Source organism: Meles meles, chromosome 3 (assembly GCF_922984935.1).
Source record: "Meles meles chromosome 3, mMelMel3.1 paternal haplotype, whole genome shotgun sequence".
NCBI classification, from domain to species: Eukaryota; Metazoa; Chordata; class Mammalia; order Carnivora; family Mustelidae; genus Meles; species Meles meles.
In genome coordinates this window covers 122,266,835-122,293,487 of record NC_060068.1, presented here as the reverse complement: position 1 = coordinate 122,293,487, position 26,653 = coordinate 122,266,835, and the positions used below count along the sequence as shown (strand labels likewise).

At 40.9% G+C, this 26,653-nt stretch overlaps 1 protein-coding gene and 1 long non-coding RNA gene across 5 annotated transcripts in view; one reads left to right on the top strand and one right to left on the bottom strand.

The window, feature by feature from the left end:
• LOC123938294 overlaps nt 1-26,653 on the top strand; it is a 76,486-nt gene that overhangs the window by 38,649 nt on the left and 11,184 nt on the right. For all 4 annotated transcript variants that reach the window (XR_006817707.1, XR_006817706.1, XR_006817708.1 and 1 more), the window contains exon 3: nt 22,609-22,660. This is a non-coding gene — a long non-coding RNA (uncharacterized LOC123938294). The remainder of the gene's footprint in view (nt 1-22,608; nt 22,661-26,653) is intronic.
• Nucleotides 16,473-26,653, bottom strand: part of STK10 (serine/threonine kinase 10) — a 122,733-nt gene continuing 112,552 nt past the window's right edge. The window contains exon 19 of the mRNA XM_045999580.1: nt 16,473-18,938. Within this exon, the coding sequence (XP_045855536.1) occupies nt 18,798-18,938 (141 nt within the window). The 3' untranslated portion in view covers nt 16,473-18,797. The remainder of the gene's footprint in view (nt 18,939-26,653) is intronic.

Sequence of the window (26,653 nt, the reverse complement as noted above, 5' to 3'; positions counted from 1 at the left end):
ATCTTGATTATTGTAAATAATGCTGTAGTGAACATAGTGAGGTGTATCTTTTTAAGTTAGTGTTTTCATTTCCTTTGGATAAATACCTATAAGTGGAACTCTTGAATCATATGGTAGTATATTCTTAATTTTTAAAGGAACCTCCATATTGTTTTCCACAGTGACTGCACCAATTTACATTCCCACCAACAGTGCATGAGGTTCCTTTTTCTCCACATCCTCACCAACACTTGCTGTTTCTTTTCTTTTGATAACAGCCATTCTAACAGTTGTGAGGTGATAACTCATTGTAAGTTTGATTTGCATTTACCTAATAATTAGTGATATTCATCATATTTTCATATACCTGTTGGCCATCTGGATGTCTTTGGAAAAAAATGTCTACTCAGGTCCCCTGCCCATTTTTTAACCAGATTGTTTTTTGCTGTTGAGTTGTATGAGTTTTTTAAATATAGTTTGTATTTTTAACTCCTATCATATATGATTTGCAAATATTTTTTTCCATTCAATAGGTTGCCTTTCATTTTGTTGGTCATTTCCTTTGCTCTACAGAAGGTTTATAGTTTGATGTAATTCCACAGGTTCATTTTTGCTTTTGTTGCCTTTGCTTTTGGTGTCAGGTCGAAAAAATTGTCACCAAGACCAATGTCAAGGAGTTGACTGCCTATGTTTTCCTCTAAAAGTTTAATGGTTTCAGGTCTTACATTCAAGCCTTCTTATCCATTTTGAGTTAATTTTGTATATAAAGTAAGAGAGAATCCAGTTTCATTCTTCTCCTTGTGACTGTTCTGTTTTTCCAGCATCATTTACTTCAAAGACTGTCCTTTTCCCGTTGTTATTCTTGGGTTCTTTGTCATAACTCAATTGACCATTTATGTGTGGGCTCTCTGTTCTGTTCTATTGATCTATATGTCTGTTTTTATGCCAATACCGTACTATTTTGATTGTTTTAGCCTTGTAGTATAGTTAGAAATCAGGAACTGTGATGCCTCCAGCTTTGCTCTTTTTTCTCAAGATTGCTATTGCTATTTAGAGTCTTTTGTGGTTCCATACAGATTTCAAGGCTCTTGGTTATATTCCTATAAAAATGGATGTTGGAATTTTGATAGGGATTATACTAAATCTGTAGATTGCTTTGGGTAGTGAGGATGTTTTAAAAATATTCTTCCAGTCCATGAGCGTGGAATATCTTTCCACATATTTATGTTATCTTCATTTTCTTTCATCAGTGTTATAGATTTCAGTGTATAGGTCTTTTACCTCCTTGGTTAAATTTATCCCTAGGTATTTTATTCTTTTTCATACAATTGTAGATAGAATTGTGTTTTTTTTAAATATTTTATTTGTTTATTTGATAGAGAGAGAGATCACAAGTAGGCAGAGAGGAAGACAGACAGAGAGAGGGGGAAGCAGGCTCCCTGCTGAGCAGAGAGCCCGATGTGGGGTTCGATCCCAGGACCCTGAGAACATGACCTGAGCTGAAGGCAGAGGCTTAACCCACTGAGCCACCCAGGTGCCCCGATAGAATTGTGTTCTTAATTTCTCTTTCAGATAGTTTGTTATTAGTGTGTAGAGACTTTTTTACATATTAATTTTTTTATCCTGTAACTTCACTGAATTTATTAGTTTTTTTTTTTTTTAAGATTAATTTATTGGGGCGCCTAGGTGGCTCAGTCATTAAGCATCTGCCTTCAGCTTGGGTTGTGATCCAGGATGCTGGGATCAAGCCCCACATCAGGCTCCTTGCACAGGGGGAGGCCTGCCTTTTCCTTTCTACTCCCTCCTTGTGTTCCCTCTCTTGCTGTGTCTTTTTCTGTCAAATAAATAAAATCTTTTTTTAAAAATAAGATTAATTTATTTATTCATTTTTTAAAAAGAGCAGGAGGAGAGGGAGAGGGAGAGGGAGAAAAATCTCAAGCAGACTCCCTGCTGAGCTCTGAGCCTGACACAGATTCAGTCTCAATCCCACAATCATGACCTGAGCCAAAATCAAGAATCAGAGGCTTAACCAACTGAGCAACCAGGTGCCCCTTGAATTTATTAGTTCTAATAAGGTTTTTTTTTTTTTTTTTGGTGGTATCTTTAGGGTCTTCTACATATAATATCATGCCATCTGCAAATAGTGATCATTTTATTCTTCCTTTCCAATTTGGATGCCTTTTATTATCTTTTTCTTGCAAAATTCCTCTAAGAGTTACAGTACTGTGTTGAAATAACTGGCAAGAATGAGCATCCTTGTCTTGTTCCTGATCTTAAAGGCACTATTAAGTGTGATATTAGCTGTGGACTTGTCATATTATGACCTTTATATGTTGAGGTATGTTCCCTCTTTTTTGAGTTTTTAATCATGAATAAATGTTATATTTTTCTACATCTACTCAGATGACCATTTGATTTTTATCCTTCATTTTGTTAATGTTGTGTATCGTGATTGATTTGTGGACATTGCACCATCTTTGCATCTCTAGGATATATTCCACATGATGGTGGCATATGATCCTTTTCATGTATTGTTGAATTTGGTTTGCTAATGTTTTGTTGAAGATTTTTTCATCTATGTTCATTCATGATATTGGCCTATAGTTTCCTTTTATTGTGGATTCTTCATCTGGTTTTGGTGTTAGGGTAATATTTGGCCTCACAGCATGAGTTTGGAAGTTTTCCCTCCTCTTCTGTTTTTCAGAAGAGTTTGAGAAGGATTGGTATTAATTCTTAGGATGGGTAAAATTCACCAGTGAAGCCATCTGGTCCTGGACTTTGATTTGTTGGGAGGTTTTTTAAATTACTGTTCAATCTCCTTATTGATTTATTCAGGCTTTCTGATTCTTCGTGATTCAGTCTTCTAAAGTTGTATATTTCTAGGAATTTTTCCTTTTAGGTTGTCCAGTTTGATGGTGTTTGTATTTCAAGGGTATCAGTAATGTCTCCTTTTTCATTTTTTATTTTATTTGAACCTTTCTTTTTTTTCTTGGAGTCTAAGCGTAGTTACTGGTTTGCTATTTTTACCTTTTGAAGCCCTTAGTTTCATTGATCTTTTTTATTCGTTTTTTAGTTTCTCTTTCATTGGTTTGTACTCTGATCTTTGTTATATTCTACCCTCTGCTAACTTTGGGCTCTTCTTTTTCTAGTTCCTTGAAATGTCAGTTTAGGTCATTTATTTGAGATCTTTCTTGTTTCTTGACAGAGGTCTTTATTAGTATGAGCTACCCTATTAGAACTACTTTTATTACATGCCGTAAGTTGGGGATTGTTGTATTTTCATTAGTGTCAAGGTATTTTTTTTTAATTTCACTTTTGATTTTTTTCTTTGACTCACTGGTTATTCAGTAGCATGTGGTATAATCTCCACCTAGCTGTGAATTTTTGAGTTTTTTAATATATATTTTTTAAGATCTTATTTATTTATTTGACAGAGAGAGACACAGCTGGAGAGGGAACACAAACAGGGGGAGTGGGAGAGGGAGAAGCAGACTTCCTGCTGAGCAGGGAGTCCGATGCAGGGCTGGATCCCAGGACTCTGGGATCATGACCTGAGCTGAAGGCAGATGCCCAACGACTTGGAGCCCTGTCCAGTTTTCTTCTTATAATTGATTTCTAGTTCTATACTATTGTGGTTGTAAAAGATACTTGATATGATTTCAGTCTCCTTAATTTATTGACTTGTTTTGTGGACTAAATTATGATCTGTCCTGGGGGATGTTCCATGTGTGCTTCAGAAGAATGCAGAGTCTTTTGCTTTTGGATGGAATATTGTGTATATATCGATTAAATCTGTGGTCTAACATGTTATTTAAGGCTGTTTCTTTATTGAGTTTCTCTCTGGATGATCTGTTTTGATGTAAGTGGCACATTAACATCCCCTACTGTTGTTTTGCTATGTCTCTCTTTGGTTTTTTTTTTTTAATTTTGTTTTATTTCTTTCTTTTTTTTTCTATTTATTTATTTATAAGGGCAGAGGGAGTGAAGGAGGGAAAGAGAATCTTAAGCAGGCTCCACACCCAGTGGAGAGCCCAGTGCAGGGCTCAATCTCACAACCCTGAGATCATGGCCTGGGCCAAAATCAAGACTCAGACACTTGACCAACTGAGTCACCAATATGTCCCTCCCTTTAGGTATGTTAATATTTACTTTATATGTTTTAGTGCTCCTATGTTAGGTGCATAAATATTTACAAAAGTTATATCTTTCTATTGAATTGAGTCCTTTATCATTATGTAATATCCTTGTCTCTTATTATAATCTTTGTTTTGAAGGTTTTTTTTTTTAAGATTTTATTTATTTGAAAGAAAAAGAGTGAACACAAGCAGGGGGAGGGGCAGAGGGAGAAGCTGACGGCCCACTGAACAGAGAGCCCAACTTGGAGCTCGATCCCAGGATCCCAAGGTCTTCACCTGAGCTGAAGGCAGACGCTTAACTAACTGAGCCACCCAGGCACCTCTAAAGTGTGTGTCTGTATGTGTGTGTGTATAAAAGTGTAGCTACCCAATTTTATTTTGGTTTCCATTTGTATGAAACATCTTTTTTTATCCATTTCCTTTCGATCTGTATATGTCCTCACATATGAAGTGAGTCTTTTATAGGCACCATGTGGATGGGTTTTATTGTTTTTATCTATTCAGCTACTCTGTCTTTTGATTGGAGAATTTAGTCCTTTTATACTTAAAGTAGTTATTTATAGGTATATACCTATTGTCATTTTGTTCATTGTTTCCTGGTTGTTTTGCAGGTTCTGTCTCTTTTCTCTTGGTGTCTTCCTTTTGGCTTAATGACTCTATTTAGTGGTATGCTCAGGTTCCTTACTATTTTCTTTGTATCTACTATAGGTATTTGCTTTGTGGTTACCATGAGGCTTACATATTCACATATTCATAACAGTCTGTTTTAAATTGATAACAACTTAAGTTTGAATGCATTTTAAAGCTGTGTGTTTTTATTCTCCCAGCCTATGTTTTATGTTTCTGTTGTCACAATTTTATATTTATCTTGTGTATCACTTGACTAATTATTGTAGTTATGGTTATTTTTATTGCTTATTCTTTAACCTTCATACTAGTTTTATAAGTAATTAATCCACTACCTTTACTATATATTTACTTTTACGATGAGATCTATTCTTTCATGTTTTCATGTTACTGATTGGCACCCTTTCTTTTCAGCCTAAAAAGTACATTTAGCATTTCTTCTAATGTTAGCTTAATGACGATGAATTCCTTTAGCATTGCTCATCTAAAAAAACTAGCTCTCCTTCAATTCTAGATAATAAGTAGAGTGTTCTTGGTTGGAAGTGTTTTAGGTTTGTTTGGGTTTTTTTCTCTACACTTTGAATATATCATGCCACTCCCTCTGGCCTGCAATGTTTCTGCTGAAAAATCTGCTGATAATCTAATGGGGGTTCCTTTGTGCCTACCAAGTTTTTCTCTTGCTGCTTTTGAGATTCCTCTCCTTATCTTAAACTTCTGACATTTTAATTATAATGTGTCTTGGTGTGGGTCATTTTGAGTTTATCTTTTTTTAAATTTAAATTAACACATAATGTATTATTTGCCCCAGAAGTACAGGTCTGTGAATCATCAGGCTTATACATTTCATAGTACTCACCATAGTACATACCCTCCCCCATGTCCATAACCCAGCCACCCTATTCCTACTGTCTCACCCCCCAACAACCCTGTTTGTTTCATGAGATTGAGAGTCTCTTGGTTTATCTCCCTCCTGATCCCATCTTGTTTCATTTTTCCCCTACCTAGCCCCCAAGACCCCCTGCCCTGCCCTTCAAATTCTCCATATCAGAGAGATCATATGATAATTCTCTTTCTCTGATTGACTTATTTCTCTTAGCATAATACCCTCTAGTTCCATCCATGTCATTGCAAATGGCAAGATTTGGGGGGGATTTTGATGGCTGCCTAGTATTTCATTGTGTGTGTGTGTGTGTGTGTGTGTGTGTGTGTGTTTCACATCTTCTTTATCCACTCATCTGTTGATGGATATCTAGGTTCTGTCCATAGTTTGGCTATTGTGGATATATATGGCAATATAGCCATAGTTTGGCTGTATAGGTGCTATAAACATGCAGGTGCCCGTGCCCTTTCAGATCACTACATTTGTATCTTTCGGGTAAATACCCTGTAGTGCAATTCCTGGGTCATAGGGTAGCTCTATTTTCAGCTTTTTGAGGAACCTCCATACAGTTTTGCAGAGTGGCTGCACCAGCTTGCATTCCCACCAACAGTGTAGGGTTCTCCTTTCCCTGCATCCTCACCAACATCTGTCATTTCCTGACTAGTTAATTTTAGCCATTTTGACGGGTGTGAGGTGGTATATCACTGTGGTTTTGATTTGTATTTCCCTGAGGCTGAGTGATGTTGAGCACTTTTTCATGTATCTGTTGGCCATTTGGATGTCTTCTTTGCAGAAATGTCTGTTCATGTCTTCTGCCCATTTGTTGATTGGATTATTTGTTCATTGGGTGTTGAGTTTGATAAGTTTTTTATAGATTTTGGATACTAGCCCTTTATCTGATGATATCATTTGCAAATATCTTCTCCCATTCTGTCAGTTATTTTTTGGTTTTGTTGACTCTTTCCTTTGCTGTGCAAAAGCTTTTATCTTGATGAAGTCCCAATAGTTCATTTTGGCCTTGCTTCCCTTGCCTTTGGTGAGGTTTCTAGGAAGAAGTTGATGCGATTGAGGTCGAAGAGGTTGATGCCTGTGTTTTCTTCAAGGATTTTGATGAATTCCTGTCTCACATTGAGGTCTTTCATCCATTTTGAGTCTATTTTTGTGTGTGGTATAAGGAAATGGTCAGGTTTCATTTTTCTGCATGGGGCTGTCCAGTATTCCAACACCATTGTTGAAGAGACTGTCTTTTTTCCATTGGACATTATTTCCTGCTTTGTCAAAGATTAGTTGACCATGGAGTTGAGGGTCTATTTTGGGCTCTCTATTCTGTTCCATTGACTTATGTGCCTGTTTTTGTGCCAGTACCATACTGTCTTGATGATTATAACTTTGTAATAGAGCTTGAGGTCTGGAATTGTGATGCCACCAACTTTAGTTTTCTTTTTCAACATTCCTCTGGCTATTTGGGTTTTTTTCTGGTTCCATATAAATTTTAGGATTATTTGTCCCATTTCTTTAAAAAAAATTGATGATATTTTGATAGGGATTGCATTAAATGTGCAGATCGCTGTAGGCAGCATAGACATTTTCACAATATTGGTTCTTCCAATCCATCAGCATGGAACAGTTTTCCATTTCTTTGTGTCTTCCTCAGTTTCTTTCATGAGTACTTTATAGTTTCCTGAGTAGAGATTCTTTGCTTCTTTGGTTAGTTTATTCCTAGGTATCTTATGGTTTTTGGTGCAGTTGTAAATGGAGTAGACTCCTTAATTTCTCTTTCTTCTGTCTTCTTGTTGGTGTATAGAAATGCAGCTGATTTCTGTGCACTGATTTTATATACTGACACTTTACTGAATTCCTGTATGCGTTCAAGCAGTTTTGGAGTGGAGTCTTTTGGGTTTTCCACATAAAGTATCATATCTGCAAAGAGTGAGAATTTGACTTCTTCTTTGCCGATTCGGATGCCTTTTATTTCTTGTCTGAGGCTAGGACTTCTAGTACTATGTTGAATAGCAGTGGTGATAGTGGACATCCCTTCCATGTTCCTGACCTTAGGGGAAAAGCTCCAGTTTTTCCCCATTGAGAATGATATTTGCTGTGGGTTTTTCATAGATGGCTTTGATGATAATCAGGTATGTATTCTCTATCCCTACAACTTTGAAGAGTTTTGATCGAGAAAGGATGCCGTACTTTGCCAAAAGCTTTTTCAGTATCTATTGAGAGTATCATATGGTTCTTTTTCTTTCTTATATTAATGTATTGTATCACATTGATTGATTTGTGGATGTTGAACCAACCTTGCAGCCCAGGAATAAAGCCCACTTGGTCATGGTGAATAATCATTTTAATGTACTGTTGGGTCCTGTTGGCTAGTATTTTGGCAAGAATTTTTGCATCTGTGTTCATTTGTAATTCTCCTTTTTGATGGGGTCTTTGTCTGGTTTTGGGATCAAGGTGATGCTGGCCTCATAAAATGAGTTTGGAAGTTTTCCTTCCATTTCTATTTCTTGGAACAGTTTCAGGAGAACAGGTCTTAATTCTTCTTTAAATGGTTGGTAGAATTCCCCTGCAAGCCATCTGGCCCTGGACTCTTATTTGTTGGGAGATTTTTGATGACTGCTTTAATCTCCTTACTTTTTATGGGTCTGTTAAGGTTTTCTATTTGTTCCTGGTTCAGTTGTGGTAGTTTCTGTGTCTCTAGGAATGCATCCATTTCTTCCAGATTGTAAAATTTGCTGGTGTATAGTTGCTCATAATATGTTCTTATAATTGTATTTTTTTTTTTTTTTTGGTGTTTGTTGTGATCTCTCCTCTTTCATTCAAGATTTTATTAATTTGGGTCCTTACTCTTTTCTTTTTGATAAGTCTGGCCAGGAATTTATCAATCTTTTTTTTTTTTTAAGATTTTATTTATTTATTTGACAGAGAGAGAGATCACAAGTAGGCAGAGAGAGAGGGGAAAGCAGGCTCCCCATTGAGCAGAGAGCCCAAAGTGGGGCTTAATCCCAGGACCCTGAGACCATGACCTGAGCTGAAGGTAGAGGCTTAACCCACTGAGCCACCCAGGCACCCCAGGCCTTTATCAATCTTAATTGTTTCAAAGAACCAGCTCCTTGTTTTGTTAATTTGTTCTAACTGTTCTTTAGGTTTCTATTTCATTGATTTCCACTCTTTATGATTTCTCTTCTCCTGCTGGGCTTAGGCTTTCTTTGCTGTTCTTTCTTCAGCTCCTTTAGGTGTAGGGTTAGGTTGTGTACTTGAGACTTTTCTTGTTTCTTGAGAAAGGCTTGTATTGCGATATACTTTCCTCTCAGGACCGCCTTTGCTGTGTCCCAAAGATATAGAACAGTTGTGTTTTCATTTTCATTTGTTTCCATGAATTTTTTTCATTCTTCTTTAATTTCCTGGTTGACCCATTCATCTTTAGTAGGATGCTCTTTAGCTTCCATGTCTTTGAGTTCTTTCTTTCTTCTTGTGATTGAGTTCTAGTTTTGAAGCATTATGGTCTGAAAATATGCAGGGAATGATCCCAGTCTTTTGGTACCAGTTGAGACCTGATTTGTGACACAGGATGTGAGCTATTCTGGAGAATATTCCATGTGCACTAGAGAAGAATGTGTATTCTGTTGTTTTGGGATGGAATGTTCTAAATATATCTATGATGTCCCATCTGGTCCAGTGTGTCATTTAGGGCCTTTATTTCCTTGTTGATCTTTTGCTCAGATGATCTGTCCATTTCAGTGAGGGGGGTGTTAACATCCCCTACTATTATCGTGTTATTGTTGATGTGTTTCTTTGATTTTGTTATTAATTGGTTTATATAATTGGCAGCTCCCATGTTAGGGGCATAGATATTAAAATTGTTAGATCTTCTTGTTGGACAGACACTTTAAGTATAATATAGTGTCCTTCCTCATCCCTTATTATAGTCTTTGGCTTAAAATCTAATTGATCTGATATAAAGATTGCCACCCCAGCTTTCTTTTGATGTCCATTAGCATGGTAAATTGTTTTCCAGCCCTTCACCTTAAATATGGAGGTGTCTTTGGGTCTAAAATGAGTTTCTATCAATGTTTTTTTATCCATTCTGATACCCTGTGTCTTTTGATTGTGGCATTTAGCCCATTTCATTCAGGGTAACTATTTCATGATATGAATTTAGTGCCGTCATATTGCCTGTAAGGTGACTATTACTGTATATTGTCTCTTTTCCTTTCCTGTCTCCTTTCCTGTCTGTTCCTTTAGGCTCTCTCTTTGCTTAAAGGACCCCTTTCAATATTTCCTATAGGGCTGGCTTGGTGTTTGCAAATTCTTTTAGTTTTTGTTTGTCCTGGAAGCTTTTTATCGCTCCTATTTTCAATGACAGCCTAGCTAGATGTAGTATTCTTGGCTGCATATTTTTCTCGTTTAGTGCTCTGAATATATCATGCCAGTCCTTTCTGGCCTGCCAGGTCTCTGTGGATAGGTCTGCTGCCAGTCTAATATTTCTACCATTGTATGTTACAGACCTCTTGTCCTGAGCTGCTTTTAGGATTTTCTCTTTGTCACTGAGACTTGTAAGCTTTACTATTAGATGACAGGGTGTCGACCTATTTTTATTGATTTTGAGGGGGGTTCTCTGTGCCTCCTGGATTTTGATGCTTGTTCCCTTGGCCAAATCAGGGAAATCCTTGCTATAATTTGCTCCAATATACTTTCTGCCCCTCTCTCTCTTTCTTCTTCTTCTGGGATCCCAATTATTCTAATATTGTTTCATCTTATGGTATCACTTATCTCTCGAATTCTCCCCTCGTGGTCCAGTAGTTGTTTGTTTCTCTTTTCCTCAGCTTCTTTATTCTCCATCATTTGGTCTTCTATATCACTAATTCCATCTTCTGCCTCATTTATTCTAGCCGTAAGAGCCTCCATTTTTTATTGCACCTCATTAATAGCTTTTTTATTTCAACTTGGTTAGATTTTAGTTCTTCTATTTCTCCAGACCAGGATTCTCTAATATCTTCCATGCTTTTTTCAAGCCCAACTAGCACCTTGATAATCGTCATTTTTTTTTATTATTATTTGACAGAGAGAAAGATCACAATTAGGCAGAGAGGCAGGCAGAGAGAGATAGGAGGAAGCAGGCTCCCTGCTGAGCAGAGAGCCCTATGCGGGGCTCGATCCCAGGACCCTGAGACCATGACCTAAGCTGAAGACAGAGGCTTAACCCACTGAGCTACCCAGGAGCCCCGATAATCATCATTTTGAACACCAGTTTTGACACCTTAATAATGTCCATATTGATTAGGTCCCTAGCCGTCAGTACTGCCTCTTATTCTTTTTCCTGTGGTGAGTTTTCCCACCTTGTCATTTTATCCAGGTAGAATACATGAATGAGAGAACAAAATACTAAAAGGTTAGCAACAATTCCAGAAAAATATACACTAACCAAGTCAGAGCAGACCCAAAACTGGGGGGAGAAGAAAGGTGGGGAAAAAAGGAAAAAAAAATACACACACACACACACACACTCACACACACACATTAGACTGGTGAATACCACAGAGCCACCACACACTTGATTTGGGGTGTATTTTGATCTGTTAGAAGAAATTGCCTCCCAAAATTTTAAAGAAAGAAAAATTTATATGTATACAAAAATAAGGGCAAACACAATGAAGGGATGGAATATGACTTAAAGATGAAAATTAAGGAAGATTCTAAAAAAGAAATTGATAAGATAAGAAGTTGGTTGAAAAAAGAAGAAAAAGAGGAAAGAATGTGATCAAGCTGGAGATTAGAACAAAGCCATGTGCTAGATTTAGGGTATATTTTGATCTATTAGGAGAAATTGTATCCCAAAATTTTAAAGAAAAAAAAAAACCTACATTATACAAAAAACAAGATTAAATGCAATGAAGGGATAAAATATGATTATAACAATGAAAATTTAAAAAGATTTCTAAAAAGTATTGGTAAGATAAAATAGTTTAAAAATGTTAAAATAGGAAAGAGGAAAGATTTTTTAAAATAGAGTAAGAAAAAAATAAAATTTAAGAAATTTAACTTTTTTTTTTTTTAAAGATTTTATTTATTTATTTGACAGAGAGAGCACAAGTAGGCAGAGAGGCAGGCAGAGAGAGAGGGAGAGGAGGAAGCAGGCTGTCTGCTGAGCAGAGAGCCCGATGCGGGACTCGATCCCAGGACCCCTGAGATCATGACCTGAGCTGAAGGCAGAGGCTTAACCCACTGAGCCGTCCAGGTGCCCAGAAATTTAACTTTGAAAGACTAAAGGATCATGGGGAAAAGGCCATGAATTCTGTATGCTGCATTCCTCTAGCTCTGGAGTTCCACTCTTCTCATTGATTGGTGACTTGGTCTTGGCTGGATATTCTTGCTGATATTCTTGGGGAGGGGCCCATTGCAGTGAATCTCAAATGTCTTTGCCCAGGGCAGATTTGCACCACCCTTGCCATGGGCCAGGCTAGGTAATCTGATTGGTTTTGTGCTCAGTAGCTTTCGTTCCCTGAATGCTTTCCGTAGAGCTTTGGAGGACAGGGATGAAAATGGCAGCCTCCCAGTCTCCGACTGGAGGAGCCAAGAGCTCCTTCCCACTCCTCAGTGTGCCCTCAGAGAAAAGCAGTCAATCCTTCCATCTCCCTGGTCTCAGGCCGCACTCCTAGCTCACCCAGCCTGTGACCAAGCGTTTCTATCTCTGGTGCACAACCCTGTTTGGAGCCTCCAAATCCAGCAGATTCGTGCAGCGCACTCCCATGCTGCTCCTTCCAGAGGAGAAGGAGGGGGTCTCTCCATATCTGCCACTTGTGGGGTCCCTGCTTGAAGAGCAGTGGCCCGACTGTGCCTTGAATCACGGTTTGAGGTAATCTCGAGCTAAGCGCCCACTCCTCAGGTCCATCTCTGCAGCTGGCTTAACCGCTCCGATACCTGGGAGCTCTGCCGCACTCAGACACCCCTGGTCTTTTTGTGACCCTGTGGGTCCTGAGACCACGCTTTCCCCGCAAGGGCTCCACCCCAGGCTTAGCCTCTGGTGCAACGTCCCTCAGGGGAGCAGACTTCTAAAAGTTGCGATTTTGTGCTCCCCTGCTCTATCATTTGCCAGGAGCCGGCCCTTCCCCTCATGGTCTGTCTTCCCGTACATCGCCTGGGATTCCCTTCTCTGCACGTCCTACCTTCCAGAAAGTGGCCGTTTTTCTGTTCCTAGAATTGCTGCTCTTCTTCTCTTTGATATCCCGTTGAGTCTGTAAGTGTTCACAATGGTTTGATAACTACCTAGCTGAACCCCTGGGACCTGATGATATTCAGGTTTCCTACTCCTCCGCCATCTTGCTCCTTCCTCTTGAGTTTATCTACTTTGGAACTCTGTGGGTTCCTGGATCTGGATGTCCATTTCTTTCTCAATATTAGGGAAGTTTTCAGCCTTTATTTCTTCAAGAAAAATCCCTGCCTCTTTCTTTCTTCTCTTTCTGGGAACTCTGTAATACAAATCTTAGTCCATTTGATGTTGTCCTATAAAACCTTTAAGCTATCTTCACTCCTTAAAATTCTTTTTTCCTTTTTGCTGCTCTGACTGGAGAGTTCCACTGCTCTGTGTTTGAATTCATTGATCTTTTTTCTGCTTCATCTAGTCTGCTGTTGAGCCCCTGTAGTGTATTTTTCAGTTTAATCATTGTATTCCTCAGCTCTGTGACTTCTTATTTGGTACTTTCTTGTATTTTCTTCCCATTTGTTAAAGTTCTCACTGTGTTTATCCATTCTTCTCCAAAGTTGGATGAGCATCATTCTTCTCCCAAATTCAGTGAGCATCTTTATGACCATTACTTTGAACTCTTTATCAGGTAAGTTACTTACACATTTCATTAAGTTTTTTTTTCTGTTTTACTGTATTCTTTTGTTTAGAACATATTCATCTGTTTCCTGATTTTGCTTGACTCTGTGTTAGTTTCTATGTATTAAAGCAAAACAGCCATCTCTTCCAGTCTTAAAGGAGTTGCCTTGTTTAAGAGATGAATATTATTGCTCAGCCTTGTCTAGCCCTTGGTAGTCTCTTGAACCTTTATGATTTTCTAAGCCACCTGTCTTATTTTTAATATAAAGCTCCCATTGTTGGGGGTGTGCCAAGTTCTGTCTGCCCTAAAGTAAGGGATCTCAGCACCTAGATTCAGGTTGATTGGAAGCCAGACCTTCAGGTAGCAGCTTTTGAATATGCAAATACATATAATACTGTGGGGCCACAAGCATGAACCCTGCTGGCCACCAGACCAAGTGATCTGGAGGTGTTCCATAGGTGGCATTAGCAAAAATGAGGGCTCCAGACAAGTGCATATTTTCCTTTCTGGGAGATACTGGAGAACTGGAGCAAGGCAGAAGAGGAGCACAAAGGTGGTGTCCCCAGCCTACACTCTCTGAGAGCACCTCCATAGGCTTCTAGATGTGTGCCTCAGGCCAAAGCTCCTGGACAAACATATGCACCTCTTTCACAGAAAGTCTAAGGGGTGTTTCAGTCTGCTGTCTGTGCAGTAGTGTTCTGGGGGTGGTAGCCTGCCAAGAACTGATTGTTATAGTCCCGAAGGATGCTGGAACACAACCCTCCCTCAGCCCCCAGATTCAGGCAATCAAGAGGCATCCTGTGGGAAGCAGCCCCCAAAACTGGGGCACCAAACATGACCAGTCCACTGACTGCATGTGCAAGCTCCCTTTGCAGAGATCCTGGGATTTTGGTCAGCTCCACATCTGTATGATTTCTAGGATCAGCAAATGCTCTCAGGGTAAAATACCAGAATCATCTCTTTGATGCTCTGTAATTGCTTCAATCCTGACTTTGTTAAGTCTTCAGTCTCTTACAGATCTCTTGTGCCTTCAAGTAGACATCTTTAATATTTTTGCCCAGTTTGCTTTCCAGTTTGTCCTTGGTTTTAGAGGACTGGCTGAATTACCTCATCTGCCATCACTGGAAGTGCAAGTTCTCTGTTTTGTTTTTATCAACACAGTGGTTAATCCTCCCTAGTCAACACCTCTGATACCACAGTGGGTTAATATACATCCAGTCCGCAGCCTGCAGACTGCCGCTGCTCCCCTTTCAGACCCTTGATGGCACACTGAGTATCTCAGTGTTGCAACATTCTGGGTCCTGGGTGTTTAGGGATCAGCTAGTCTTATTCCCTGCCCTTATGGAACCTGCAGTCTGTCCATTCCTTTCTAAAGCTTCCAAGCTTTATGGGCCATTATTGCCTTCAATGTCAACATTATCTCTGTCCCCAGCTGGTCTGTTGAGTCACTGTCATGATTTCAAATGCCCTTTCCCTGAGTAAACTCTTTCCCAGACTTATTACTGTGCTTGGGTTGGAAAGGGTCAGTCTGAGCCCAGGCATGCAGGTCTGGCCCTACTCTCTCCAGTCTCATGGCTTATAAACCACTCATACGGGAGTCCCTGACTGTGTTTTGGCACATAGTAGTTTGTCCTCCTATTCTCAGCGTCACCGCCTCTAGGAGCTCTTGCCTGATTCTCTGAGGTCTGTTTCCTCAGCCGGACAAGTATTTTGAAGGCAATGTCAGTGTTTCATGCATTTCAGCATCTCTAGCACTTAGTGCATAAGATATACCAGTTCACGTGGAATGATCTCATTTCTCAAGTTCCAGGTACCCCTTGAGGCATTATCATCTTCGCCTGTCTCTCCTTTTTTCTGGGAACCCCACCCACTTTTCTGTCCCTTAATGGAGGCATGGCATTGCACCCCTGCCTCCCAACACACCGAGTTCACAGACCTATGGGATACCCTGACAGTTGACCACCATCTGCTGGTCATTAGGTTTCTAGCACAGTGACAGCTCAGGACTGCAGAGTAGGGGTTCTTATTTTAAGGTATTCCATAAAGAATGTAAACCCCTTCTTAGAATATTTTCAGATGTACAATATAAAGCACATAGTTTACAAGTGAAAGCAATCATAATGAAATACAGGTATCAAAATGTTAGAAAACATACACATATTGCTTATAGATGTGATATGTATGTATATATGTGATACACATATCTCAGTCTTAAACAATAGGATCTAGTGATTGGTTTAACAACTACTGTTATTCCAAAGGGATGAACAACATTGTCTCCCCAGCTGTCTTGTGAGATGAAATCCCTGATTTCTCTTGCTGACAGTGTCACAGGGACGGCTTATACTACTAGAGTCGGTTGCCTACATCCATACAGATGGGAAGTATGGAATTTCAGTTAGAGGTTAGTCAAACTAAAAAACAAATCTTTTCCCACCAAGGTACAAAGACACTCATTTCTACCCTCTGATTCCTGTTTGGTGATAGGAGGTCTGTGGACCTAGCTTAGGAACCCCTGAATGGGGTTTCAGAGGCATGGCAGAAAATTGCTTTTAAACACAGTGCCTCTTATTCAGTGTAACGGGCAGCTGAGAGTAGGAGAGGAGGTATGGTGGAAATAACACCTCTAGGTCTAAGTTTGAATTTCATAGGCACCATTTACAGTATTGTGAAGTTTGGCCCAGTCTTCCCTTGCTCTGTGTCCATTTCCTCATCTAGAAAATAGGAATGACAAGGTTTTCCTTACAAGCTATTAAAAGGATTTAATAAGTTAACATGTGAAAAATCCTTGGGGTCAAATGTTTGATGTTAAATGAAAATGTTAAATTCTGTAGAACGCCCACAGACATGCACACACACACACACACACACACACACACACCCCTTTTTACAAAACAGAAACCCACCCCAAAGTCTGACTGGCTGTGTGACTCACAGAAGATAGTAAAACCCTTCTCACCTAGCAAATGTGGCTAAGTCTGTCTTGCTATTTCCACCCCACTCTAAGAGAACAACCACAAATGTAAATAGTCTCTCATCTTGTTATTTTATTAGAAGCATATTTACATTCTTGCAGTTAAACTTCGCAGAGAACATTTTACAAAAGTTTTGTATAAAGTTTTGAAATGACATAAAAATAACTTCTATCCTTTATAAAGGGAAAATATAAGTTAGTTATATTTACTCTGCCAAAAATGGACTGAAAACAAGAAACAGTTCCATCTGTCCCTTACAGAGGAAACATTAGCACAGGGCATGAGGAATACTGTGTGGGCCTTCTCACTGCTGGGCATGCACGCTGGCTCCATGATGAGTCTGGAGAACCCAACCAGCCCCCATCCACAAAGGACAGGGGAGCTATCAGGCCATGGGCAGCACTGAACAGGGAAGCAGCAACTCCCTGAACAAGATTCAAGGAGTCATGTGAATGATAAGCCAGATAGAGGCATGATCAACGACTTCCATCTGGACTATGAAACTGGCATTTCACCTAAATACTCATCCTCACACCCCAGGCTGCAAAAGGCAACACTGTAAACAAAGCCAAAATCAGCCCTGCCTGACCATTCGCCAGTGCTGACCTTGTCTGGTGGAACTTGGTCAATGTTCTGTAATTACACCGCTGCTAGTTCGTATTTTCCCAGCACCTGTGCACCAAAAGGAATAAAAGGGGACAGTGGTTTCCCTTATCTCATATGTGTGAGACCAGAAAACTGTCCCATCTGGGTCAAATACTGAAGCAGGCAAGCTGAATGTTCACTAATTTAAGAGGGTCCTGCCTTCCCACAGCCTCCAGAGCCTCTTCACTGTGTACATAAGCCTTGGGAACCCCGAGTCCCTTCTTGCTGTATGGCTACCCTCCCTCCCCAAGATCCAGTTCTAACCAGTGCCAAGAACACTTTGAGAAAATTGCTTTAGAACCAAGCATCAAGCCTTAAACATAGGAGTGAAAGAAAAAGTCCCTGGATGTTAGCCACTCCATCACCAGCAAAACAGTACCCAGACTTAATATAGCATCCATGATTCCTCAAAACCGCCTTCAGTTTTATTTAAAGCAGGTATCTTCCTATAGAAGCCATTCATTTATATTTAAGTTAGAAATCAAAATGAACAAAGTTTTCTTTGTAGAGAAACTGAATGCCTATTTGAGCATTAGGGTTATCTACGCCCTCCAGCCTTTGGGTCTCAGAATCTGTAGGAGGCCAGCTGAGTAACCCAGAGGCCCAGGATTCCATCTGAGGTGCGGAAGCTCTGCATCTACTGTACTGCTGGGGACAGGAAGCATTACATTTCTCCTTGAGGCTTTTTCTTCCTCAACGGAAATCCCCATGACCACCAGCCTGTGTCTCAAGTGTAAGGCCAGACTCCTCCTAGGAGAGGCAGAGGGAAGCAGCCTCCCCATATCACCTGTAGACAGGATGGGCAGGTGTGATATAAGAACAGCCTAGACAGTTTTGTGTGGTGTAGAATTTATCCCTGAACACAGGAGCCTGTGCGGGGGCCAGAGGGAATCACAGACTGGCAGTTCAGCCTGGACCATTTTTGCCAGCACCCAGCACACTTCATACCAGTGGCTCCACCTACTCATGCTCAGGGGCACAGGCTCAGGCAGTGAATGTGTTTCAGCCCACCTGGCACAAGAGGCCTAGGGCAGAGGCAAGCCTAGGTAATGCCAGGGGGCCACATGTGTGTGTGTATATGTGTGCAAATAGGGCAGGGGGCACAAGATGGCATGAAATACCCAAGACCAGCAGAATGAACAGTTCAGGCTCTCCTCCATCCCACTGCTGTAGCTATGGCCTTATCTCAAGAGAAAAGCAAATCGGGGGTTACTGGAAGGATGAGGGCACCCCCTGAGGCAGCTGGCTGCAGGGTGGGCTTCACTAGGAACCGAAATGGCTGCTTAGAGCCATGGTTCTTTTCTAATACTACAAGGAATGGCTGCAAGCAAAAATCACAATATGAACAAACTCATCATAATCAGTGACAGCACTTTGTGCCCACAGACAGCAAAATTGGTGTTCTGGCAAACAGCAGGGCCTCAAGGTTGCAGAACACCATTTCTCCTGGACTTTGACTCCACTCACTGACAGCTTGAAGGGATGTGGGGCGCTAAAAGAATATACATTAAGATCACACAACACATAATAAAACCTCGCCCTCCATAAGTGAGCGAGAATTAAGGAGCACGGGGATGGGTCTGTTGGGTACAGCTGGGGTAGCACAGGGCAAGGGGCTGGATTCAAGTCGGCATGGAAGCAAGAGGGAAGGGGGGTCCTGAGTTACTTGTTCACAGAGAATGGGTGGGCCTTGGAGGCCCATCAGCCTGCCACCCACCGCCCCAACTGGCTGTTAAGAAGTATCCACAGAGCTGTAGGGGAAGAACTTGGTGGCCTTATTTGGGGTGGTAGGGTTCACGCCTTCTGTCTCCTCATTCATTTTGAAGAACATCTCCTGTTCTCGCTTCTTCTGGTTCAGATCTTCTTCCAGTGCCTAGAACAGAGAGAGAGAAGACAGAGCTCAGTCGTATCCCACAGGACACATGCTCCTAAATACAGGACCCTCACCAAAGTGGCATTCTCTGGAAATACCCCACCCCACCCCAGGCCTTTAGTGCATGGTAACTCAGTCTTCCCTTTTTCCCAGAGCCGGTCACTCAGCAGATAGCTACCACCTCTTGCTTCCTTCTGCCAGAACCATACAGGAGTTTGCTGTGGGCCAGGGGCTATGTTTGTGAAATGCCCTCATGCCCTCTCACAAATGGGGGGGGGGGGGCAGATGCCAATCTCCTGGCAGGGAAACAGCCAAATGAATCGAGAAAGACCCAAGGTAGAAAATGGACAGATTTGGGACACCTGGGTGGCTCGGTTGGTTGGGCGGCTGCCTTCGGCTCAGGTCATGATCCCAGTGTCCTGGGATCGAGTCCCATATCCGGCTCCTTGCTCAGCAGGGAGCCTGCTTCTCCCTCTGCCTCTGCCTGCCTCTCTGTCTACTTGTGATCTCTCTCTAACAAATAAATAAAAAATCTCTAAAAAAAAAAAAAAAAAAGAAAATGGACAGATTTTTTAAAAGCAGACGGTGGGGAGGTAGGGGATGAGGGTTGGTGGGGGCAGAGATGTCCAAGTACATAGTGTTCCTAATGAGAGCACTGCCCCACAGAGATCATCCAGGGGGTTATTTTTAAAATACATGTGCCTAGGGGCGCCTGGGTGGCTCAGTGGGTTAAAACCTCTGCCCTCAGCTCAGGTCATGATCCCAGGGTCCTGGGATGGAGCCCTGCATCAGGCTCTCTGCTCAGCGGGGAGCCTACTTCCTCCTCTCTCTCTCTCTCTCGGCCTGCTTCTCTGCCTACTTGTGATCTCTGTCTGTCAAATAAATAAAATCTTTTAAAAAATTAAAAATAAAATATATGTGCCTTGGGCACCTGGGTGGCTCAGTCCGTTAAGTGTCTGCCTTTGGCTCAGGTCATGATTCCAGGGTCCTGGGATCGGGTCCCACGTGAGCAGGAAGCCTACTTCTCCCTCATCCACTATCCCTGCTTGTACTCTCTTTCTCCATCAAATAAATCTTTAAAAAAAAAAAAAAAACACAGGCCTTCACACCACCCCCTGAGATTCTGATTCTGCAAACTTGTGGTAGGTGTGGCAGGACAGAGGTTCTGTGTGTTGCTAAAACACATTAGATAACTCCAAGCAGAGTGTCTAGCTGACCATTACTACAGGAGCGTCCCAGGGGCACATGCAAGTTTATCTAGATAAATTGGATCCTACCAAAAAATGTCTTGAGGGGCCTCCAATAAAAGGCATTCAATTAAAAAGGGAAGCAAAGTGTACTGGAAAGAACATGAGTTAAAGTCATACAAGAATTCAGCTTTCTTATTACCAGCTGTGTGGCCTTCACACGTCACCTTTCTTCCTGTGTAAAATGGCAATATCACTACCTATCTAGCAGGGCTGTTGTGAGAATTAAACTAAAAACTGATGAGTCATAGTTACTGCGTAGTTCTTACATGTCAGGTGCTATGCTAAGTGCATTACATCTTATTCAGTCTTCAGCCTATGAGACAGATACTATTACTTCCATCTTATAGACAGAGAAATTGAAGCTCGGGGAGCTTGGATCACTTGCCCAAGATTACCCAGCTAGCTGGGGAGCATAGCCAAGACGGGAACCTATCTCTAACTTCAGAGTTAACACTCTGAAACACTGTGGTCCACCATCTGCACAGCCGGGCACACACCTGATGCTAAGTAAATGTGGCTTAATTATTAAGCATCTGACCATCCGCCCAGTTTCCTTATTTTCACCATAGAAGTAACCATGTTCACAGGATTTGACCAGCCTTCTATTTTGTGTCTTTTTTTTTAAATTTATTAAATTTGAGAGAAAGAGACAGAATGAGCAGGGGAGGAAGGAAAGGGAGACAAGCAGCAAGGGAGCCCGAAGTCGGGCTCGATCCCAGGACCCTATGACCAGAGCTGAAATCAAGAGTCAGACATATAACCAACTAAGTCACCCAGGCACCCCTATTATATGTCTCTTTTTAAGACTATTCTTTGGGGTGCCTGGGTGGCTCAGTGGGTTAAAGCCTCTGCCTTCGGCTCGGGTCATGATCCCAGGGTCCTGGAATCGAGCCCCGCATTGGGCTCTCTGCTCAGCGGGGAGCCTGCTCCCTCCCCTCTCTCTGCCTGCCTCTCTGCCTGCCTCTCTGCCTATTTGTGATCTCTGTCTCTCAAATAAATAAATAAAATCTTAAAAAAAAAAAAAGACTATTCTTTGGATGCCCTGAAATAGTCTCAATAAATAATTACCAGATCCCCCCTTATGCTCTTATTCCTTTAATAGTACTAAATTCTAGTGAGTTCTCTGTACTTTTTTTTTTTTTTTAAGATTTTATTTATGGGGCGCTTGGGTGGCTCAGTGGGTTAAAGCTGCTGCCTTCGGCTCATGTCATGATCCCAGGGTCCTGGGATCGAGCCCCACATCAGGCTCTCTGCTCGGCAGGGAGCCTGCTTCCCTTCCTCTCTGTGTGCCTCTCTGCCTACTTCTGATCTCTATCAAATAAATAAATAAAATCTTTTTAAAAAAAGATTTTTTTATTAGAGAGATCACAAGCAGGCAGAGAGGCAGGGGGCGCCGGGGGGGGGGGGGGCGGGAGCAGGATCCCTGCTTAGCAAAGAGTCTGATGTGGGGCTCGATCCCAAGACCCTGAGATCATGACCTGAGCCGAAGGCAGAGGCTTTAACCCACTGAGCCACCCAGGCGCCCCATGAGTTCTCTGTACTTCTAAGCAAAGATGACCCTGGATCACAATACCAATCTTTCCAGTCTGTTACAGGATGTCCATGTGAAGGTAGACAAAGGTATTTAAAGTCATGCCGCATCTCGGACTTGACTGATTTGAAACTTCTGGTAATTCACACAGAATCTTGGCTCAAGTTCTCCTTTGCTGGATGTATTCATATTAAAGTCTTTGTGATAAGCAAACATTATATATTAGCAAGATAAAAGTAGTACTGTTTAAGCTTTTATAACAAGTTACAAGATCCAGTGCCTGTGGGAGGCAGCCAAGTGAACTGAATGAGTGGAGAGAGCTGGGTGTGAGGCAGTAAGGAGTGGTGGGGACTGTGCTGAGGTGAAGAGCATACACCGTGTCTGAAGAGGGCGGTTTCTTCTTAGCTCCAGCTGATGGCTGTCATGTGGCATGACAAACCCAGTATTGCTAGAGCTGGGTTTTCAAAAGAAACTGAAAACTCAGATTTTTATGTAAACTTTCCCTACACAGACATTCCTTGCAGCTATTGTGGGCTTGGTTCCAGACTACCGCAATAAAGCAAATATCACAAAAGTAAATCAAATAATTTTATTTCCTAGTGCACATAAAACTCATGTTTACCAAAACAAGTTATGTCAATGGCATAAGTGTGCAACAGCATGGTCTAAAAAAAACAATGTATATACCATAATTAAAATGTGCTTTATTGCTAAAAAATGTACTTTATTGCTAAAAAATGCTGTCATCTGAGTTTTTAGCAATTTGTAATGTTTTGCTGGTAATGGCTCCTGACTGAACAAGATGGATGCTGAAGGTTGGCGTGGCTGTGGCAATCTTTCTTTTTATTACTGAAGTATAATTGACATACAATGTTTGTATTCCTTCCAGGTGTACAACGTGGTGATTCGACAATGCTGTACATCATGCTATGCTCACCATGGTAAGTGTAGTTATTTTTTTAATTTTTATTATAGAAGTATAGCTCACATACAAGGCAGTTTCTTAAAATAAGGCCAACAGTGAAGTCTGCCACAGTGATTGACTCTTCCCTTCCCAAACAATTTCTCGGTAGCATGTGATGCCCTTTGACAGCATTTTACCCACAATAGAATTTCTTTCAAGATTGGAGTTTGTTCTCTCAGACCCTGCCTCTGCCTTATCAACTAACCATGTGGTATTTCTAAATTCTTTCTTGTCATTTTAAGTCTTCACCAGGAGTAGAGTCTATCTTGGGAAACCACTTTCTTTGTTCATCCGTAAGTAACCTCATCCATTAGGTTCTGTCACTAGAGTGCAGCACTTCAGCCACAGCTTTGGGCTCCACTTCTCGCTCTTGTGCTGTTTCCACATCTGCAGTTACCTCCTCCACTGAAGTCCTGGACCCCTCAAAGTCATCCATGAGGGTTGGAATCAGCTTCTTTCTGAACTCCTGTTCATCTTCATGTTTTCACCTTTTCTCATGAATCATCAATGTACCTAACGGCATCAAGAATGGTGAATCCTTGGGATGCCTGAGTGGCTCAGTTGGTTAAGCGGCTGCCTTTGGTGCAGGTCATGATCCCAGCGTCCTGGGATCGAGTCCCGCATCAGGCTCCTTACTCAGCAGGGAGCCTGCTTCTCCCCCTGCCACCCTGCCTGCCTGTGCTCTCTCTCTCTCTCTCTCTCTGACAAATAAATAAATAAAATAAAATCTTAAAAAAAAAATGGTGAATCCTTTCTAGAAGGTTTTTGACTTACTTTGCCTATATCCATCAGGGGAATTACTGTGTATGGCAGCTATAACCTCACGAAATGTATTTCTTAACTAAGGACACTTGAAAGTCAAATTTACTCTTAACCCATGGGCTGCAGAATGGATTTTATGTTAGCAAGCATGAAAACATTAATCCTTAAAAAATAATAATAACAACAACAACATCATTAGGGACGCCTGGGTGGCTCAGTCAGTTAAGTGTCAGGACTCTTGGTTTCAGCTCAGGTCATGATCTCAGGCTCATGAGATTGAGCCCCACGTTGAGCTCGGTGCTGGGCATGAAGCCTGCTTAAGATTCTCTCTCTCCCTTTGCGCCCCCCAACCCTGCTCACATATGCTCATGTGCGCTCGCTCTCTCTCAAAAACAAAAACACATCATGTTATACATCTCCATCAGGTGACCAGGTGCAGGGCCAGTGAGCAGCAAGTCTCAACAGTGACATAATAGATTAGCATAATTCTTAAGGGCCCTAGGATTTCTGGAATGGTAAATGAACACTGGCTTCAGCTTGAAGTCACCAGCTGCAGGAGCCCCTAACGAGAGTCAGCCTGAAGCTCTGAAGGCAGGCAGTGACTTCTCTCTGGCTATAAACTCTTCTTCTTTTTTTTTTTTTTTTAAAGATTTTATTTATTTATTTGATAGACAGAGATCACAAGTAGGCAGAGAGGCAGGCAGAGAGAGAGGAGGAAGCAGGCTCCCCGCTGAGCAGAGAGGCAGATGCGAGGCTCAGTCCCAGGACCCTGGGATCATGACCTGAGCCCAAGGCAGAGGCTTTAACCCACTGAGCCACACAGGCGCCCCTATAAACTCTCCTTCTAATAGAAGACTGTTTCATCTGTGTTGAATATCTGTTACTTAGTGTAGCCACTCTCATGAATTATCTCAGCGACATCTTTTGGAGACCTGGCTGTAGCTTCTACATCGGCACGTGCTGCTGCCCCTTGCACTTTTCTGTTCTGGAGAGAGCTCCTTCCATTAAGCCTCATGAACCAACCTCTGCTAAATTCAGACTTTTCTTCTGCAGCTTCCTCATCTCTCAGTCTTCACAGAATTGAAGACAGGCCCCTGCGCTGGATTAGGCCTTGGCTAAAGGGAATTCCTGGCTGGTTTGATCCATAAAAATTTTCTCCATTTCAGCAGTAAAGCTGTTTAGTTTTCTTATCATTCATGTATTCACTAGAGTAGCACTTTTAATTTCCTTCAAAACTTTTCCTTTGCATTCACAACTTGACTATAACTGTTTGATGCAAGAGGCCAGATTTTGGCCTATCTCAAATTTCAATATTGCCGTCCTGATTAGCTTAATCATGTCTAGCTTTTAAAACGAGAGCCATGCAACTCTTCCTTTCACTTGAACACTGCAAGGTAGTGTCATTAATTGGTATAATTTTAGTATTACTGTGTCTCATGGAATGAGGCCTGAGGAGAAAGGGAGAGAGCCAGGGGAATAGGAAGTTAGTGCATCAGTCTTAAGATATGCAAGAGTTGGCTGTGTTATTTTTTTTAAAGTGTATTTTATGATTTATTGTATTGAATAGTTGACACACAATGTTACATTAGTTTCAAGTGTACAACAGTGATTTGACAAGTCTCTACATTATGCTATGCTCAACACAAGTGTAGCTACCATCCGTCATCACATAATGCTACTCTAATACTCTTGACTATGTTCTCAATGCTTTAACTTTTATCCCTCTGACTTATTCATTCTACAACTGGAAGCTTGTATCTCCCACTCCACCCATTTTTGTCCTTCCCCTCACTCCTCTCCTCTGTGGCAACTATCAGTTTGTTCTCTATACTTAAGGGTTTGTTTCTGCTTTCTGTCTACTCTGTTTTGTTTCAATTCTACATGTAATGATATATATATATATATATGAAATGTAACAGTATTTGTCTGTGTCTGACTTATTTCACTTAGGATAAGACCTTCACATTGTCTGAAATGGCAAAGATCTCATTTTCCATGGCTAAGTAATACTCCAGTGTGCGTGTGTATATCACATTTTCTTTATGCATTCATCTATTGATGGACACTTGGGTTACTTTCCCATCTTGACTGTTGTAAATAATGCTGTAATAAATATAGAGGTGCATATGTCTTTTCAAATTAATGTTTTTGTTTTCTAAATACCCAGTAGTGGAATTATTAGATCATATGGTATGTCTAATTTTTTGAGGAATTTCCATACTATTTCCCACAGCGGCTGCACCAATTTACATTTCTACCAACAGTGCACAAAAGTTCTTTTTCTCGCAACCATGTCAACACTTGTTATTTCTTGTCCTTTTAATATGAGCCATTCTGACAGGTGCAAGGTGATACCTGCTTATGGTTTTGATTCGCATTTCCCTGATGATTAATGATGTTGAACATCTTTTCATGTATCTGTTGGTTAAATGTCTATCTTTGGAAAAATGTCTATTCATGTCCTCTGCCCATTTACTATTTGGGGTTTTTGGTGTTTAGTTGTTTAAGTTCTTTACGTATTTTGATATTAACCCCTTATCAGACATATCATTTGCAAATGTATTTTTCCATTCAGTAGGTTGCTTTTTCATTTTGTTGATGTTTTTCTTTGCTCTGCAAAAAAAGCTTTTCAGTTTGGGGTAGTTCCGATAGTTTATTTTTGCTTTTGTTTCCCTTGCCTTAGGAGAGATACCTTAAAAAAAAATACTGCTACAGCCTGTGTTAGAGAAATTACTGCCTCTGCTAGCTTCTAGGATTTTTATGATTCAAGGTCTCACATTTAGGACTTTAATCCACTTTGAGTTTGTTTTTTTATGTATTGTAAGAAAATGGTTCATTTTCATTCTTTTGTATGGCTGTCCAGTTTTCCCAACACTATTTCTTAAAGAGAGTATCTTTTCCCCATTGTATATTCTTGCCTCCTTTGGCATAGATTCATGACCATGTAAATGTGGGATTACTTCTGGGCTTTATTATGTTCCAGTGATCTTTGTGTCTGTTTTTATGTCAGTACCATACTGTTTGGTTATTCCACCTTTGTAGTGTATGTTGAAATGTGACATTCTGATACCTCCAGTTTTGTTGTTTTTCAAGATTTCTTTGGCTATTTAGGGTCTTTTGTGGTTCCATACAAATTTTAGTATTATTCTAGTTCTGTGAAAAATACTGTTGGTATTTTGATAGGGACTGCTCTGAATCTGTAGATTGC